Source organism: Aythya ferina (genome assembly GCF_964211825.1).
Source record: "Aythya ferina genome assembly, chromosome: Z".
NCBI lineage: Eukaryota > Metazoa > Chordata > Aves > Anseriformes > Anatidae > Aythya > Aythya ferina.
Window position 1 is genome coordinate 53,535,994 of NC_140299.1, and position 14,790 is coordinate 53,550,783.

Sequence of the window (14,790 nt, forward strand, 5' to 3'; positions counted from 1 at the left end):
GTTAAGGAGCAGATTGAGGCTTCTTTTTATCTGAAGAGCCCTGTGGGTGCACTCTTCAGGCTTTACCAAGACCACCTCAGGTGACACGCTGCAATCATTCCACATCTCCACTGCAGCCATTCCAAGCCCACAGGGGCTTGATTCTCAGCTGTGACATGACCTCCAGGGAGGCCTCAGGCCAGCAGAAGTGTGTCTCATCGACCATTACACACTTTAAGGTTATAGGACAGTATTTCTTATCTGCATTCATCCTTTCTAAAATCCTGCTTGGCACAGACTTGAACACAGGACTCTAGAGGAGCCCCCAGTGCTTCTTTAAGCAAGGAAGTTTTCTGCTTTGCAGCCAGGACATTTATGCCTAGTATTATGGAGGGAACTCAGCCAGATTTCAGTCAACGGTTACTCCTGCTGTTTTCAGGACACACTAGGTTTATCACTGCCGTTCCTTCAGAGTCTGGTGTTAGCATAGTAACACCTTCAGCTACTCAGTACTGAGAGGAGGAACTGGGAGAAGGCAGACTTTCAGAGCACAGTTTCAGTCTACAGCCTGGCTCTGCATATGTACCTAGAGCTCCCTCTGGCTGTAACTCTGGTTTTAATATTCAGGTCACAGTGTTAACACTCCCTTTACAGGTAGCTATATCTTTTGGGGAAAGCTGGGAACAGAGCAGAATATGATGATAAACGTAAATTCAGTGCATTCCTTACCAAAGCACTTCAAGTGGCAATGCTGTCCTGAGCAAGGCTTTTGTTGAGAAGTGTGTTATTGGCTAGCAATTAGCCATTCTATCAACAGTGCTAGGAAAGTAGCTTACATTTCTGTCCTTTAGTTTGGGAGACAGCAAAAAAGTCCCACAAAGATTAAAACAAACCTGATTTTTTGAGAGTTCCAAATAAAAGCTGCCACTATGTTATTACTACTTCTAGTGTCCTTCCCCTTGGGAATTTCTTTTTACATGTATCTCCTCAACCTACCTATGCACTGCATCTAGTGGCAGGTAATGACAACTAAAACATTGTGGCTTTTCATACCAGTTCACTACCCACTTTCTAAAGGATTCATATACAAAATAGAATTTCTAATTCAAGGGCAGACAAATATGTAGTACCATTAAGAGGACAATATTGGAATTCCTTGTTTTTCAAGTCCCGTTTAACTCATATCAATACATTGCTCAGAAAGGGAACACTAATGAAAATGTGTCACCCACCATGATAAATAAGGCAGGAGAAGTAGTGACAACCAAGGTGGAGAAGGCTGAGGTCCTTGACAATTTTTTGCATTACTTTTCACTGACAGTCACTCTTCCCAAATCTCTCAAGTCCTGGAACCCCAAGCCAGGGACTGGGGGAATGAAGTCCCTCCCTTTGTAAGCGAAGATCAGGTTTGAGGCCACCTGATAAACCTGAACAGAGACAAGTTTGTGGCACCTGATGCTTTTCAGGGCCTGGAGGGAATTGGCTGATGTAGTTGCTAAGTTGCCCCATCGTATTTGAAAAGTCATGGCAGTCTGGAAAAGTCCCCATTGGCTGTAGAGAAGGGAGTATCACACACATTTTTGAAAAGGGTAATGAGGATGCTGGAACTTATTGACCAAGTAAGATCATGGAACATAGATCCTCCTGGATGTTACATTGAAATTCATGAAAGAAACAGAGGTGAACAGGGACAGCCAACGTGGCTTCATTAAGGACAATTCATGCCTGACTAATCTAGTGGTCTTCAATGGTGGAGTGGCAGTTTGAGTGGAAAAGGGAAGACCTACTGATGTCAACTGCCTGGATTTCTGTAAGGCCTTCAGTATGGTCTCTATGGTATCCCACAACATTCTGATCTTTAAATTGGATAGAGGTGGTTTTGATGAGTGGACAGCCAGATGGTAAGGAACTGATGGATGACTCTATCCAATGAATTACAGTCAATGGCTCAATGACCGAGTGGAAACCTGTAGTAAGCAGTGTCTGTCAAGGGTCCAGGCGAGGACTGATACTATTTAATACCTTTCTTAATGGCACAGACCGAGTGCAACTTCATCAGGTGTGAGAAGGACATCAAGTGGAGTTGTGCAGTTGATACACTAGAGGGAAAGGATGCCATCCAGATGGATCTCGACAGGTTTGAGAAGTGGGCTTATGTGGGAGCCTCATGAAGTTCAGCAAGGCCAAGCACAAGGTGCTGCACCTGGGCTGGGGCAATCACCAGGAACAGTACAGACTGGGTGATGAATGGATTGAGAGCAGCCCTGAGGAGGACCAGGGGGCACTGGTGTACAATGAGCTCAACATGAGCTGTCAGCGTGCGCTTGCAGCCCAGAATTCCAACTTTATTCTGGGCTGCATCAAAAGAAGCATGGCCAGCAGGTTGAGGGAGGGGATTGTCCTTCTCTGTTCTGCTCTTGTGAGACCCCACCTCTGGGGGTGCAGCCAGGCCCTGGGGCCTCCAGCGCAAGAAGGGTGTAGCTCCGTTAGATTATGTCCAGAGGAGGGCCACAAGGCTGACCTGAGGACTGGAACACCTCTCCTGTGAAGAAAGGCTGAGAGAGCTGGGGTCATTCAGCCTGGAGAAGAGAAGGCTCTGGGCAGACCTTATAGCAGCCTTCCAGTACCTAACAGGGGCTTACAGAAGGGACTCCTTGTTGGGGATTGTAGTGATGGGACAAGGAGTAATGGAACTGTAGTTCACTTGCATTGGAAGTGTTCAAAGTCAGGTTGGAGTACACGGCTCTGAGCAGCTTGGTGTAGTGAAAGATGTCCCGGGCCATGGCTGGGTTGTGTTAAACATTCTTTAAGGTTCATTCCAGCCCAAGCCATAATATTTTTCTATGATTTTATGTTCCTGGGGGGAATGAGGCAGGTGGGGTGGCAGGGAAGGCGCCTAGAACAGGATTGATTGGTCTAGGAGGAAATACAAACTATGGGGAAAAACAAAACAAAGCAAAACAAAAACCACCAACAAAAAAACAACGACATTCAAAGCAATAATAGCTCTTAAATTTCAGCCTTAGGCTGTTGCTAAGCTGGCCATATTTATCATGACAACCCATGTCACTATTACATCTCCTGTACCTCGCACGGGAAAATGAGAATTTACCAGTCATAAGCGTGGAAAAGCAACAAGATGAAGGAAAGCTCAGACTCTGAAAAAAGGGACGTGAGCAGAGCAGTAGTGGGTTTCAGAGTGTGCATTAGGAACAGGAGAGGTTTTCTTCCTAGGTATTAGGGTGTACATAGGTTTGGTCGGGACGAGTTCTGTGTTGATGCTCGATTCAGTGCATGTACAGCTCTTTTTCTGAACCATTGACTTCCAGAAGGATGTGGAGAGGTTTTGAGTAAGAACCCACTGACAGCAAAGCTGTATTATGTTGTGAGGTTGGTGAATAGAGAGGACTTACTGAAAGATGATGGTAGGGACCTGACTGAAGTACCTTCCGTATGGAAAACAGTGGGCTGGGAGGTATCACCACTGTGGAAGGCTGCCAGTAACATGCGTTGCTTTTCTTCCCAGTGGTACTGCAAAAAGGTGCCTAAAATGTTCCTCCCCAAAAGTAGATGTGTCCACTTAGAAGACTTCTACTTTTTCCTTTTTCACTTCTGTAATCATCTTCCTCATTATGCCTTCTAATAATAAATGACTCGATACTGAATGCATCCCTGTATTTTAACCCTTTTCTAGGACACCAGGCCTGCCTCTTATCTTCCACTTTATTGCACATTATCCTGTTACTTTACCACCCGTGAAAGGATACCACGAGCCAGGCTGTTTTCAAAGAACTGCTAGTTTTATTTTCCAACCAAAAGCACACATTTGTCTCCAGGTCATGCCACACAGGATTCAGGGTAATGGGGAACCCAGGGTTTCTTCCATGGACTGGACAATTCCAAGGTTGTTATTTACCAGTGCCAATAAATGTAGCTATTTTGGTGGCCATATAGTCTGGCCATCCTGCACTCGTCAACAGGAGAGCTTAAGGTAAACGCTCCCAACTCTATGCCCAGCTCCATGGGACCCAGACTGTCCCCAAGTTAAGGTCCCTTTTTTATTGTTGTGTAGCAGTACTAAAATTTGTTGGATACATTATGTATGCAAGGCACCACAGTGGACAAAAATATAGTTAACGTACACAATGGATATAATGTTTTCTAATAGACATATAACAATTTTATTTCAAAATTAACATTAACCTATTTGGAATTACAAGACTATCCCCAGCTCCTCTCCAAGTCCCAGTACATAATTCCTGGTACAACAGGAGAGAAGAGAATCAGCAGTTTATAACATTTTCAGTCATCATACACATAATCTTGGTGTAACGTAGTATAGCAAACATTAACCTGCCAGAAAAAAAGGTATACGTTTTTACTTACCTTCTGCATACTCAGAAATAGTTCACAACCTCCCAGTGTCCCTACATCAGAAGGCTGAAAGCTGTTTCCCTGCTGTGTTTGATGTTGTCCAACACAACTTGATTGTGAGCCAGATCTGTCAACGAAACTGAAACAGACAGTGGTTCTTTTGGTTTCTCATGGTTGGTAGGTTCCTCCTAGCAAAAGACTGAAAGCTCATCCCCTCTGTTACACATTGAATAGTTTCTCTGCTTTAGTGTTTTTTTTTTCCTACAATAAATAGGATAAAAAAGAGACTCTTGACTAAATTTCTCAGTCTGATGGGTAAGAAAGACTGCAAGGAAAACTTCTGTTCATTTTTCTCCAAAGACTGTTGCAAGGATACACCTTCCTTAGGAGTTGCTCTTTTTTTATTATTAATATATATATTTTTAAGATTAATCTAGAGTTAAAGGTATTTTTTCCTTTTGTTCCTAGTTGGTGGTTTGACCCATAAAGATAAAAGGGTTTTGGACTGAAACAATTTAAGTTGACTTCCAGCACTGGATGCTTTGTTACAGCAGCCTAAGAGTGTCTGTATTGATACTAATTGTTTACAGTAATTCCTGTGAACCCACTTCCTCATGTGAGGTCCTGGCAAGACTTTAGAAGGGATACTCCCTGATCAAAGAATTGTTACAAAGAAAAACAGACACAAAGCAGCACTTTGTCCTTGGGCTCTGCTCATTTGCTTTTATGACAGAAATAAGCTTGTCATACCAAGTCAGCACTTTAAAGAATTAGGTAATTAAATTGTTTTATGGCATCAAAACACTGCCAGTGGTCAATCCTGTAATCTCTCGATAGGCATTTCTGTCAGGTTTTACTGCTCTGGCAGTGCTAACTGTGCAGCTGATACACAGTTTTGTTATGAGCACATAAGAATGTCAGCGTTGAGTCACCTACCAAATTCTGTGCTGTTCTCAATCCCTGTGAAGACATTTTTTATTTTGTCTTTTGGGAATGCATTGCTTTTCCTTTAATGAAATATTTGTTCCTGAGAGCCAGAAAGGCTCTGGGGCACCTGGAGAACCTCAGTTTGAGCGTTCTTTCACTCAGTGACCTGAAAAGTTGAAATAAGCAAGTCACATGATGCGTTGGCTCAGCAATTTTTTTTAAATGACACAGCAGAGAAATGGCTTCAGCATATATAGCACTCATTCCTAGAGTCTGCTAAGTGTACAAGGCACAGCTGTGACAGTTTCCTTCGATGCGTTAGGGCACCTGACCTAACTTTTATGCAGGTAATTATGAGCTTAGATGTAAGAGAGGGTATTCTGCCAATGCCATATGCTAGAATACTAAGTACCAACAGTGATGCAGTCAAAATCTAGGTGTGTGCATATTTGTGGAGAGAGCATGTATATAAAACAAGAAAACTGACTCCAAGGGTATCATTTGACACAATGCAGAACGAACAGCTGTTAATGCAAATTATTATTAAAAAGTAACCCATTTCAGTAAAACATGGGTTATTGGACCTCTAATCAAAGACTAACATGGTAGGGAGAAAAGAAAAGTGTATTATGTACAAACAGTGGCAAGGTTTTTCTAGCGTATGGGGATACACAGCTTGCAAAGCATTGTTCACTTCACTTGGCCCAGGTGTGCTACTGTAAAACTTCATTAGCATTGCATCAGAGAAGACAAGCTTTTTTTGTGTGATCATTTTTTTGTGTGTGATCATTTTTGTGCGATGCATCGCTCCTCTCCTTGGCAGATCAGACTTACCTTCCCACCCTACCCTCTTCTGTTTTGTTCTCCTTCTCTTGTACCCATACAGGCAGTTATAGTGGGAACGTCATGCTGTGGCACAGTACTGGGGTTTATATTCAGTGTTTCTTAATGCATCCTTGTATTAGAGTTAAGTCTACCCAACAGAGGCAACACATTTTGACAGGATGGTACTACTACTACAGTAACCCTATGATTGTCAGTCAAAGCCATTCTGTTTTATTAATCACATTTATCCTGTTTTACTAGTAACAACAAAATTGTTCATCAGGGTCATGTTTTGTTTTTTTTTTTTTTCTGCATTATTAAAGGTATCAAAACTTTTAGTAACTAATTACCCCACACTGAAATTAATAATACAGATGACTCCAGGAGTTTGTTTTGGAGGAGATGGTTTTGAGAGGAATTTGTGGTGAATCATGGTTTCTTCTCGTGTGGCAGGTTGTGTCATTAAGCCCGTGCAATCAAAGCGACGAGGAGAGACATAACACATCCCACAATATTTTATAGATGTTATTTGTGTGCAAACAGTAGGAGTTGCATCAGAGCATGTCTGGAATGAGTGAAGAGGCAGGGCCTTGCAAGCCACGTACACTGTTATGTGTCCAAGATGATAGATTCATTGCATTTTTTTGAAGATGGCTCATCCCTCTTAATAAACCCAGCCATTAGCCACTGGGAGAGGCAGCTGGCACTGGGCAGACTTCCCAGCACAACAGTCTCATGGTACATGCATTTGGTCACACACGGTGAGGACAAAGGGAGGAAATCAGTCCCAAGGTGCCCTGAAGATTGACTTCACAGCACCTTCACATCACCTGCATGCTGAAGTGAAGATGCAGATAGTAATCCAATCTGTTCCAGCCTGGTCCTGGACAATATCCCCAATGACTGTTCTATGTAGCGTCTAGCAAACCACAGAACTCTTCAGGAAAAAATGATTTGTAGGCCCGTTGCTGTACACGGACCACAGCATGTCTGATAATTTAACTATTGCAAACTGCCCCTCCCCATCTGTCACTTTTGAAGTGTATCATCAGGGGAAACACGGGATTAAACAGAACAATCTTCTGCAAGCTTTTGGTCTTGTGCAAACTGCACGGCGTTGTGTATGCTGTAGAAGAGCATTTCCTGCATGCTTCCACAATCTTTCCCAAAGTAGCCTCCTCTTTTCAGAGAGTCTATGACTGCGGGATTGCAGCAAGCCAGAAGAACAGAAATGTTTAACTCCTTGTAGTCTTTCAGAATTTCCTTTAGAGTATTAACTCCAGTGGTGTCCAAAAATGAGATGCAAGAGCAATCTACAATAAGAGTCTGGAAATCGATTTGCTTAGGAACTAGCTGCAGAGTGGTGTCTCCGCCGCCCAGTCCATTAGCAGTTGTGTGATCTTCCTTTTTCACATGCTGCTTTTCCTTCTTCTCATATTTCTTCCTTCTAGCCACTTCTAGGTTAGGGTCTAAGCCAGTCAGTCTGTACAGAGACTTTAGGAAATAGTTCCTGTTTGCGTAGTAAAGTGGTGCCTCAAATCTGAATATTTTGACCTTTGGAATGGAGGAGAGGTTTTCATACTCCAAGTCATCCTCGTAGAAGCTGGTGTCTTGGATTTGACCGAGCAGGGCTGTCCGTGGCCGCTGTGTCCGAACAATGATGCAAATCATGGAGAAGACAATACCAACCAGCAGCCCTACTTCTGTGCTGATCAAGGCAGAGGCAGCCATAGTCACCACCCAAACCACCGTGTCCACCTTGTTCGCGTGGTACCGTGCCGGCACATCGCGGAATTTCCTCAGGGCTCCTCGGAGGCTGACAATGATGATGCAAGCCAGGACACACTTCTGCAAGGAGTAGAAGAGAGGTGCCAAGAAGAGCAGCACCAGCAAAACCACCATGGCACTGATCACCCCGGAGACCTGAGTCTGGCAGCCGGTAGATGTCTTCACGAGTGTTTTCGCCAGAGCCGCGCTAGTTGCGAAAGAGTGGAAGAAAGAAGGGATGATGTTGCAGAACCCCACGGCGAACATCTCCTGGTTGGCCCGGATGGTGTAAGCGTATTTCTTTGCACACATTTCAGAAAGGGAGACGGTGAAGACAAAGCTGACCACAGCGAGAGGTAAAGCATCTACAGCAACACGGAGCATTAAGTTGAAACGTGGGACCTCAGGGGCGATAAATCCCGTTGGAATAGCTCCAGAAACACTGGATCCATAAACTTCATTTAAGTTTCCGTAGTGTGACACTAGCGTTGCCACAACAATAACCACAAGCTCTGTGGGCAGAGGGAACTTCAGCTTATGCTTGTACCGATCTCCCAGTTCTTTAGCAGCGACCAGCACTACAATGCAAATGGCACTTGTGATGACATCGCAAATGTTAGCCTGAGAAATGTTCCGGAAAATATTAATCCAAGTAATTACAAGCATGCCATGCCCCTGGCTACGTGGGATTTTTATTCCGATCAGATACTTCACTTGAGCTGTTAAAATGGTCAGGGAGGCACCAGTTGCAAAGCCATCTAGCACAGACTCAGACAGGTACATAGATACAAAGCCCAGACGAAAGACTCCCATTAGAACCTGGAGAAACATGGGGAAAAAAAAAAAAAAGAGGTAAACTGTAAGTGGTACTGCAAACAATTATTTACAGATGGGAGTTAAGTAGCTGGAGGGAGATAACATTTGGCTGCTTGAATCTTAAAACAGGAACTACCCTTCGATGTTTCCAGTCTACTTATAAAATATGATTCCTTTTGCTGTTGTGTGTGCAAACCCAGGAGATGAATGAGGAGTTCCCTAACTTCATTGTTGGTCTGAAAGAACTCTGCTAAAGTGACTTGTCTCAATTTTATTTCCCATGCAAAAGAGCAGTGGATCCAGAAGTGCCTCTGTTAATATGAATTTTCTTTTTCTCCTGGCTAGCAGCAATTACAATTACAATTTACAGCCATTGCTTTATGAACAGGACTTGAATGACAACAGCTAAGATCTCTATTCTAGTTTCTCTATTTCTTCATTGCTGAAGTACACAGTTACCTCAGAACTTCCCTCATGATGAGATCTGTTTTGGATTCATGGCCAAGAGCCAGTAGAGTGTTGAGACAGTGTTATCAGACTTGCAGAAGACTGTTGTTTCACTTGTACTTGCTTTTAGCTACTAAACTGCCTGTGTCATGTTTTCTGTGAGCTGGTTACTCAGTTAGGCTTCCTGGAGAAGACAGTTCAAGATCATATGAAGGAAATGATGCTGTATCTCTCATCGAAGGAGAGTCAAACCAAAGCCTAGGTCATGCAAGAGAGCTTTAGGACTTCCGTACCTTGCCTCTGGATGTCAGCACCCACTTACCTGGTAGACTCCAGCCACAAACGTCAGGGCTGTGGCAATGCCGATGGCGTAGCACTCCTTGCCGCATGCGGCACTCATCCCCGCCGCGGTCAGGTTGAAGGCAGTTGTGTTGGGCTGGCCGTCACTCTGCAGGGAGCCATCACCCAAGACTGGTGGGGCATCATCATTCAAGTCGAACCCAGCCAGGATAAGTTCCCGGTCCACAACTTGTCCTACCATTAGGCTTATCAGGCTGAAAATGCCCACGGAGACATGACGGGATGTGCCCATCAAGAAATAGATGATGTTGGCAAAGAATGATGTGTAAAGGCTGTAAATGGGCTTCAGACCGGCCAGGAGTGAGTACGCAATTGCTTGGGGCACCAGGATGATCCCAATCACTAACCCAGACATAACGTCCCCCCAGATGTACTCTTTGCACTGGTACTTGGGGAGCCATCGTAAAACTGGAAGGAAGTCCATGACGAAGTTCTTCAGTTTCCTTGGAGAGCAGGAGCAGCTCTTCCTCAGCTTGGCTAGCACAATCTCTTTCCTACTGGTCTTCACACGAGTCTTTCTTTCCATGAGAAAGCAGGAAGTATTTTTTTCCATCCTGGTAGCCTCAAGTGGTCTTTCCATTGTCCCAGTGTTTACTTCACGTATCTGTTCCTGCAGTGTGAAAACAATACCCATTAGGTTGCAACTTGTGAAGTGTTTTTTTTTGTTGTTTGCTTATTTTTTTTTTTGTTTGTTTGTTTTTAGCACAGATGCGTAATGATGAGTTTGTCACGTTTTCAGGAAGCATTTAAGGAGGCATCATCCCAACACAGGACTACAGTGACCAGGCACATAACACATAAGAAATCTGCAAATTGAGTCCTTTCCTGTAAACCCTTAAGTTTGCCTTAGATCGAATCCGATTTTGTTTTACCAAGGGAAAGAGGAGTTAAAATAGTTACCTTGTTGTACAACAGCTCTTCCAGATGCTGCATTATAGAGGTTTCTGTCATCAGAGGCAGCACTTGACGGAGTGAAACAAGCATATAGTAAAACATACTGTAATGAGGTAGGCTATGGTCTTTTTAATAGCATTTCTGTAGGCACTGATGTGGAATTCATGTGTGATATAGTGGTATACCACTGCAGATGTCCTCAGTGCACAGGAGATGGATTTTGGTAGTAGAACTCGTAAAGCAGTTTCCTAGGCAGCATTAATCCTTAGTCTTAGGCAAAAAACATATGCACAAACCACTGATGGTTAGAAGTTGTGCCTTATGTTATTAATTGCTATGTAACATAAACATGTTGAATTGTAGGCAGCTTTGATATGCAGCCTCATTAATTAACAAACAGCTCCTTAGAAACACTGCTTTGGCAACCTGTGGACCATGCTGCATGATGAAGTCTGTCACCATCTCAAAAGAGCGCTACACGTTACTATTTTCAGGTTTTAAGATCATAGTTTTCCTAGCTTTGCTCTCCAGGAAATAACATATACCAAGTACTTCACTCTGTGAGCTGCAGAACTGTTGTTTCATTTTGTTTTGTTTTGTTTTGTTTTGTTTTGTTTTTTCCTATGGGTCTCCTGCATTTCATTTGCTGATACATAAAGGATGGGAAAATCTGTCTTCTCCAGATGGAGGTGCTTTTGGGTATCTGTTGTCCTTCTGAACACAACTGTTTTCAGCTAACTCAGATCTCTGCATTTTTGCTTGTTACATTAAGTTGAAATTAGCTTAGTGCTTTCATATGTCATTTGGGGGTAGGGAGGGATGTGACTGAGAGGCCAAACAATGTCACATAAAAATGCCTGACCTTAAAAATACTTTAAAAATACAGAAAGGAGCAGGAAGGTGGAAAATGTCAAAAACACTATGCCAAGTGGCAAGTCTTGTCATCTGGTTCACAGTGGAAAGAGAGAAGATTGTCAAAAGTGGATGCATATATATTAGTACAGGTAGATAAGGAATGCCTCATATTGACCTGGAAGAAGAGAGTTTGCGATGCTGTGAACAATATGCAGAATCTAGGAAGGAAGAACTTCCCAGGCCCAGCCTCTCACATTACAATAAACAGCCAGGGTCTCTGCAACACTATTCTAACACCATTGCTAGAGCCCTTGGCCGGTCTGGTATTCCAAAATATTTTCAGTATTTTGACTTAATAATAAAAGAAGCAAAGAATCAACTGCAGTTACTTAGTGAAATGAATAACTTTTCGAGCCTGATTGTCAGAGTTAACTAAGCAAATCAAAGTGTGAATTAGCGCTGTTTAGGTTTTTCAAAAGCACCTTATTCCAGTACCTAAACTGTGCAAGTATTAGATGTTTTGTCTCATTTTAACAAAGAAGGGTTCCTGCTCAAAAGCACTTCTGCTTTTTGCAAAATATTTCATCCCCCTAAAAATTTTGCTTTTCTTGTGTCTTTGGAATTCCAGATACACCATCACTGCTATTAAAAGCTCTCAATTAACATGTCCAGGTAACAGAATTCACCTGCACATCACAGTGAAGTGGAAGTCCCCTGAGTTCTGCAGAAGTGAAAACGGAAATGCTTTTATTTTTGATAATATAAATTTTATCTTTTTGACGACTCTAATTAACGTATTTTCAGACTTGACCCCTGTTCAGAATCTTTGCTGGCATGGTTGTGAAGAGAGTGTGAAAAAAATCATGAAACAAAACCACCAATATAGACAATAACCTGTAAAGCTGCTACCAGCAAAAGCATAAGTTTGAGGTTTGACAAGTTCTTCTGTGGTGCAAGTTGTGTCTCAGTTAAGAGAGCTGGTGGAAAAACTTACTGAATAGCTATGATGACAAAGCTTTTTGATGCCAGGTAAGACATTACAATAAGATGTCAAAGCTTGTGTTAGCCCAAAAGCTGAAGCTGTTTTTTAACTCCTTCAGCATCTAGAGACAGAAGCCATACTCTTCAGTTTCCTCAAACTTGAAGTCACTCACTGGCACAGTGTTCTTTTGATATATTTTAATGATGTTAACAATTAAGTTTAGACTACAGTGATGTGAGTCATCTTTCCCTGGGTAAACTTCATACTTTTTTGTTGTTGTTCTTAGGAAGAATATTTAAATGTATTTGTGGTTGGTAACATTCAGCTAAAGTGTAGTGAGAAAGCTCAGTAAGCTTATGAGCCCAACTAGAAATATGATTGATAAACAAAGGAATACATTGCCAACAGTCTGTAAGTGTGTAATGTGATGGGCACCCCTAAAGGAAGAAGCTCATTATAAAGTATTTTCTGTCTCCTTAGGTTGTCTATCCTGCTTATGAACTTTTTTTTCTAGATTCTAACAGATCCCTTCTGTCAGCAAATTGAAAGCAATTATTAACTACATATATGTAGCTACTGCAAAAATCTTCGAAAATGTCTCAAGTATTATTTCAAATGACATAATGTAATTTCTGAGGCCATCCAGAGTTTAACTTCAGCTTGAAACAGAGTGCTTAAATGTTTCAGGTATGTAAATCATAATACAGTAAAAGGCAGAGAAGAGATTCTTGTTGGAGATGTGTGGACTGATTGTCCAAACTTTTAATGACCTGCCTAGTAGTGTAAATATATTTTAAAATATTAGTAGATTCCTATCCATCCCAATTACATTAAATGTTTTTTAACTCCCACTGTGTACATTTCTTTGTTACAGTTTCTTTCCCTCATAAAGGAAAGCTAATTATAATTTTAATGTAATTATTTAGAAAGATTGATGGCTATTTTTACTTGTATTGTCAAACTTACTTTGGACTCTAATGTACTGAGAGTTATGCTAGGCAAGACGTGCCTGGACCGCAAATAGGTTGGATCTAGCCTCTGTTAGAATGCAAAGGTGAGAGAAAAGAAAGAAGTTACAGAACCAAAAAAAACCTTCAGAGCATATGATTAAAGCTTACCAAATACTATATGCTAGAAACTGTAATAAAGATGCTCATTTTTTTAAGATGCAAAAAACAAACATTTCCTGTCTTACCTAAATTAGCTCAGAGAATGAGAGGCTTGTACTTGAGGACAGCAAGTCCTATTCAAATGCCACCTACTTCTTTACAGCCAAATGAATTCAGACAGCCAAGAAATAAATGTAGTGGCCTTGTTTTACATAGTTACAAGCTAGTGGGCGGTTCAATATCCAATGGTTGCTTTTGATAGGCTACACAAAAAAAAGATTTAATTGGCTTCTCTACTATAGGCTTAGATATTTAATTGTACGGATGCTGCCTGCCTTTCTCTAAATTCAAGCAATTTACTTACAAATAAATTTGTACTAAAATAATAATAATGCATATGCATAATCTGTGCAGCTTGATCCTGAGGATTGATAGTAATTTTTAATATATAAGAATATAATTTCTCTAGAAAATCTGTTAAGAGATCTTGTGTATGAGTGATAATTTTGTAATATGTCTGGGCTGTACAGCATAATGCGTATGGTATCTGGGCTGCTGCATAATCAGAATGGTAGTTGTCCTAAAAGCTAAGAAAAAAGCTAATTTGATAACATATGTATATTTTCAGCAGTTTTGATGCATTTTAGCCAAAGGTCAAAAACCCTTTCTGATGGAAGAATGTGCTCAAGGTAAAACACAGACAAATGCTGACAGGAGGTCCTTTTCTTCATTTTTTTTTTCCTCCGGAAAATAAGGGCTTCCTTCTTGTAAATAACAATTTCTTCTTCTAGATACATTTTCCAAATTCTATGATAAATGAGCATGCTAGCTGTAAAGTACTCAGCTCTACAATGAGATATTATTGGTTTCCATTTTTGGCAGGTACTGTCAATGTTTACAGCTTAATTGACGTTTTAGAACAACATAATAAATCCACGGTAAATAATAGAGGGGACGTTGTTCCCAGCAAAACATTTTTCAGCTGAGTAAACCAAGAATTTTTATACTGTGTTGCCTGTAGCTCAGTAATAATTTAGTTGTTTCACCAGAAGGAAATGAAGGAAAATTCCACTGTGGCTCTGTGCTATCACCCATACCTTTGTGCAGCCTGGCAGGGAGCTTGGAGCTTCCAATGCTCTTGCTACCTCCAAAGACAGGAGAGTGAAGAGCAAATCTGCCTTTTCTCGTGCACATGAGTAGACTCTGTCCTGGTGATTCTGGTGCTGATATACCATGCTGTCCTGCCACAGTGGTAGCACACAGGCAGTATTCAGGAACCCTCAGGCTGTCATTGAACAGATTTCTCTACTGTTTTGCCAAGCTGACCCATTTTCACCTCTGCCCATGCTCATTGGCATGTAGGAACAGGGATAACACATTTCCAGCTTCCCCTCATACCTCAGAACTTTACAGAGCACAGTATTTGCCATTTATTCAAATGAAGGTTTCCCATCA

The 14,790-nt window shown here is 41.8% G+C and overlaps 2 protein-coding genes across 13 annotated transcripts in view; one reads left to right on the forward strand and one right to left on the reverse strand.

Annotated features, from left to right (window-relative positions):
• The window catches only part of IDUA (alpha-L-iduronidase), a 47,546-nt gene that overhangs the window by 3,287 nt on the left and 29,469 nt on the right, over positions 1-14,790 (forward strand). The window lies entirely within an intron of this gene.
• Positions 3,761-14,790, reverse strand: part of SLC26A1 (solute carrier family 26 member 1) — a 40,223-nt gene continuing 29,193 nt past the window's right edge. For 10 of the 11 annotated variants that reach the window (XM_084503493.1, XM_084503494.1, XM_084503488.1 and 7 more), the window contains 2 exons: positions 9,458-10,105; positions 3,761-8,691 (listed from right to left, as the gene is read on the reverse strand). In XM_084503493.1, coding sequence (XP_084359619.1) covers positions 7,171-8,691; positions 9,458-10,075 — 2,139 coding nt within the window. In that variant the 5' untranslated portion in view covers positions 10,076-10,105 and the 3' untranslated portion in view covers positions 3,761-7,170. Of the gene's footprint in view, positions 8,692-9,457; positions 10,106-13,421; positions 13,448-14,790 lie in introns of those variants that run through there. The other variant, XM_084503490.1, reaches the window with a different exon arrangement.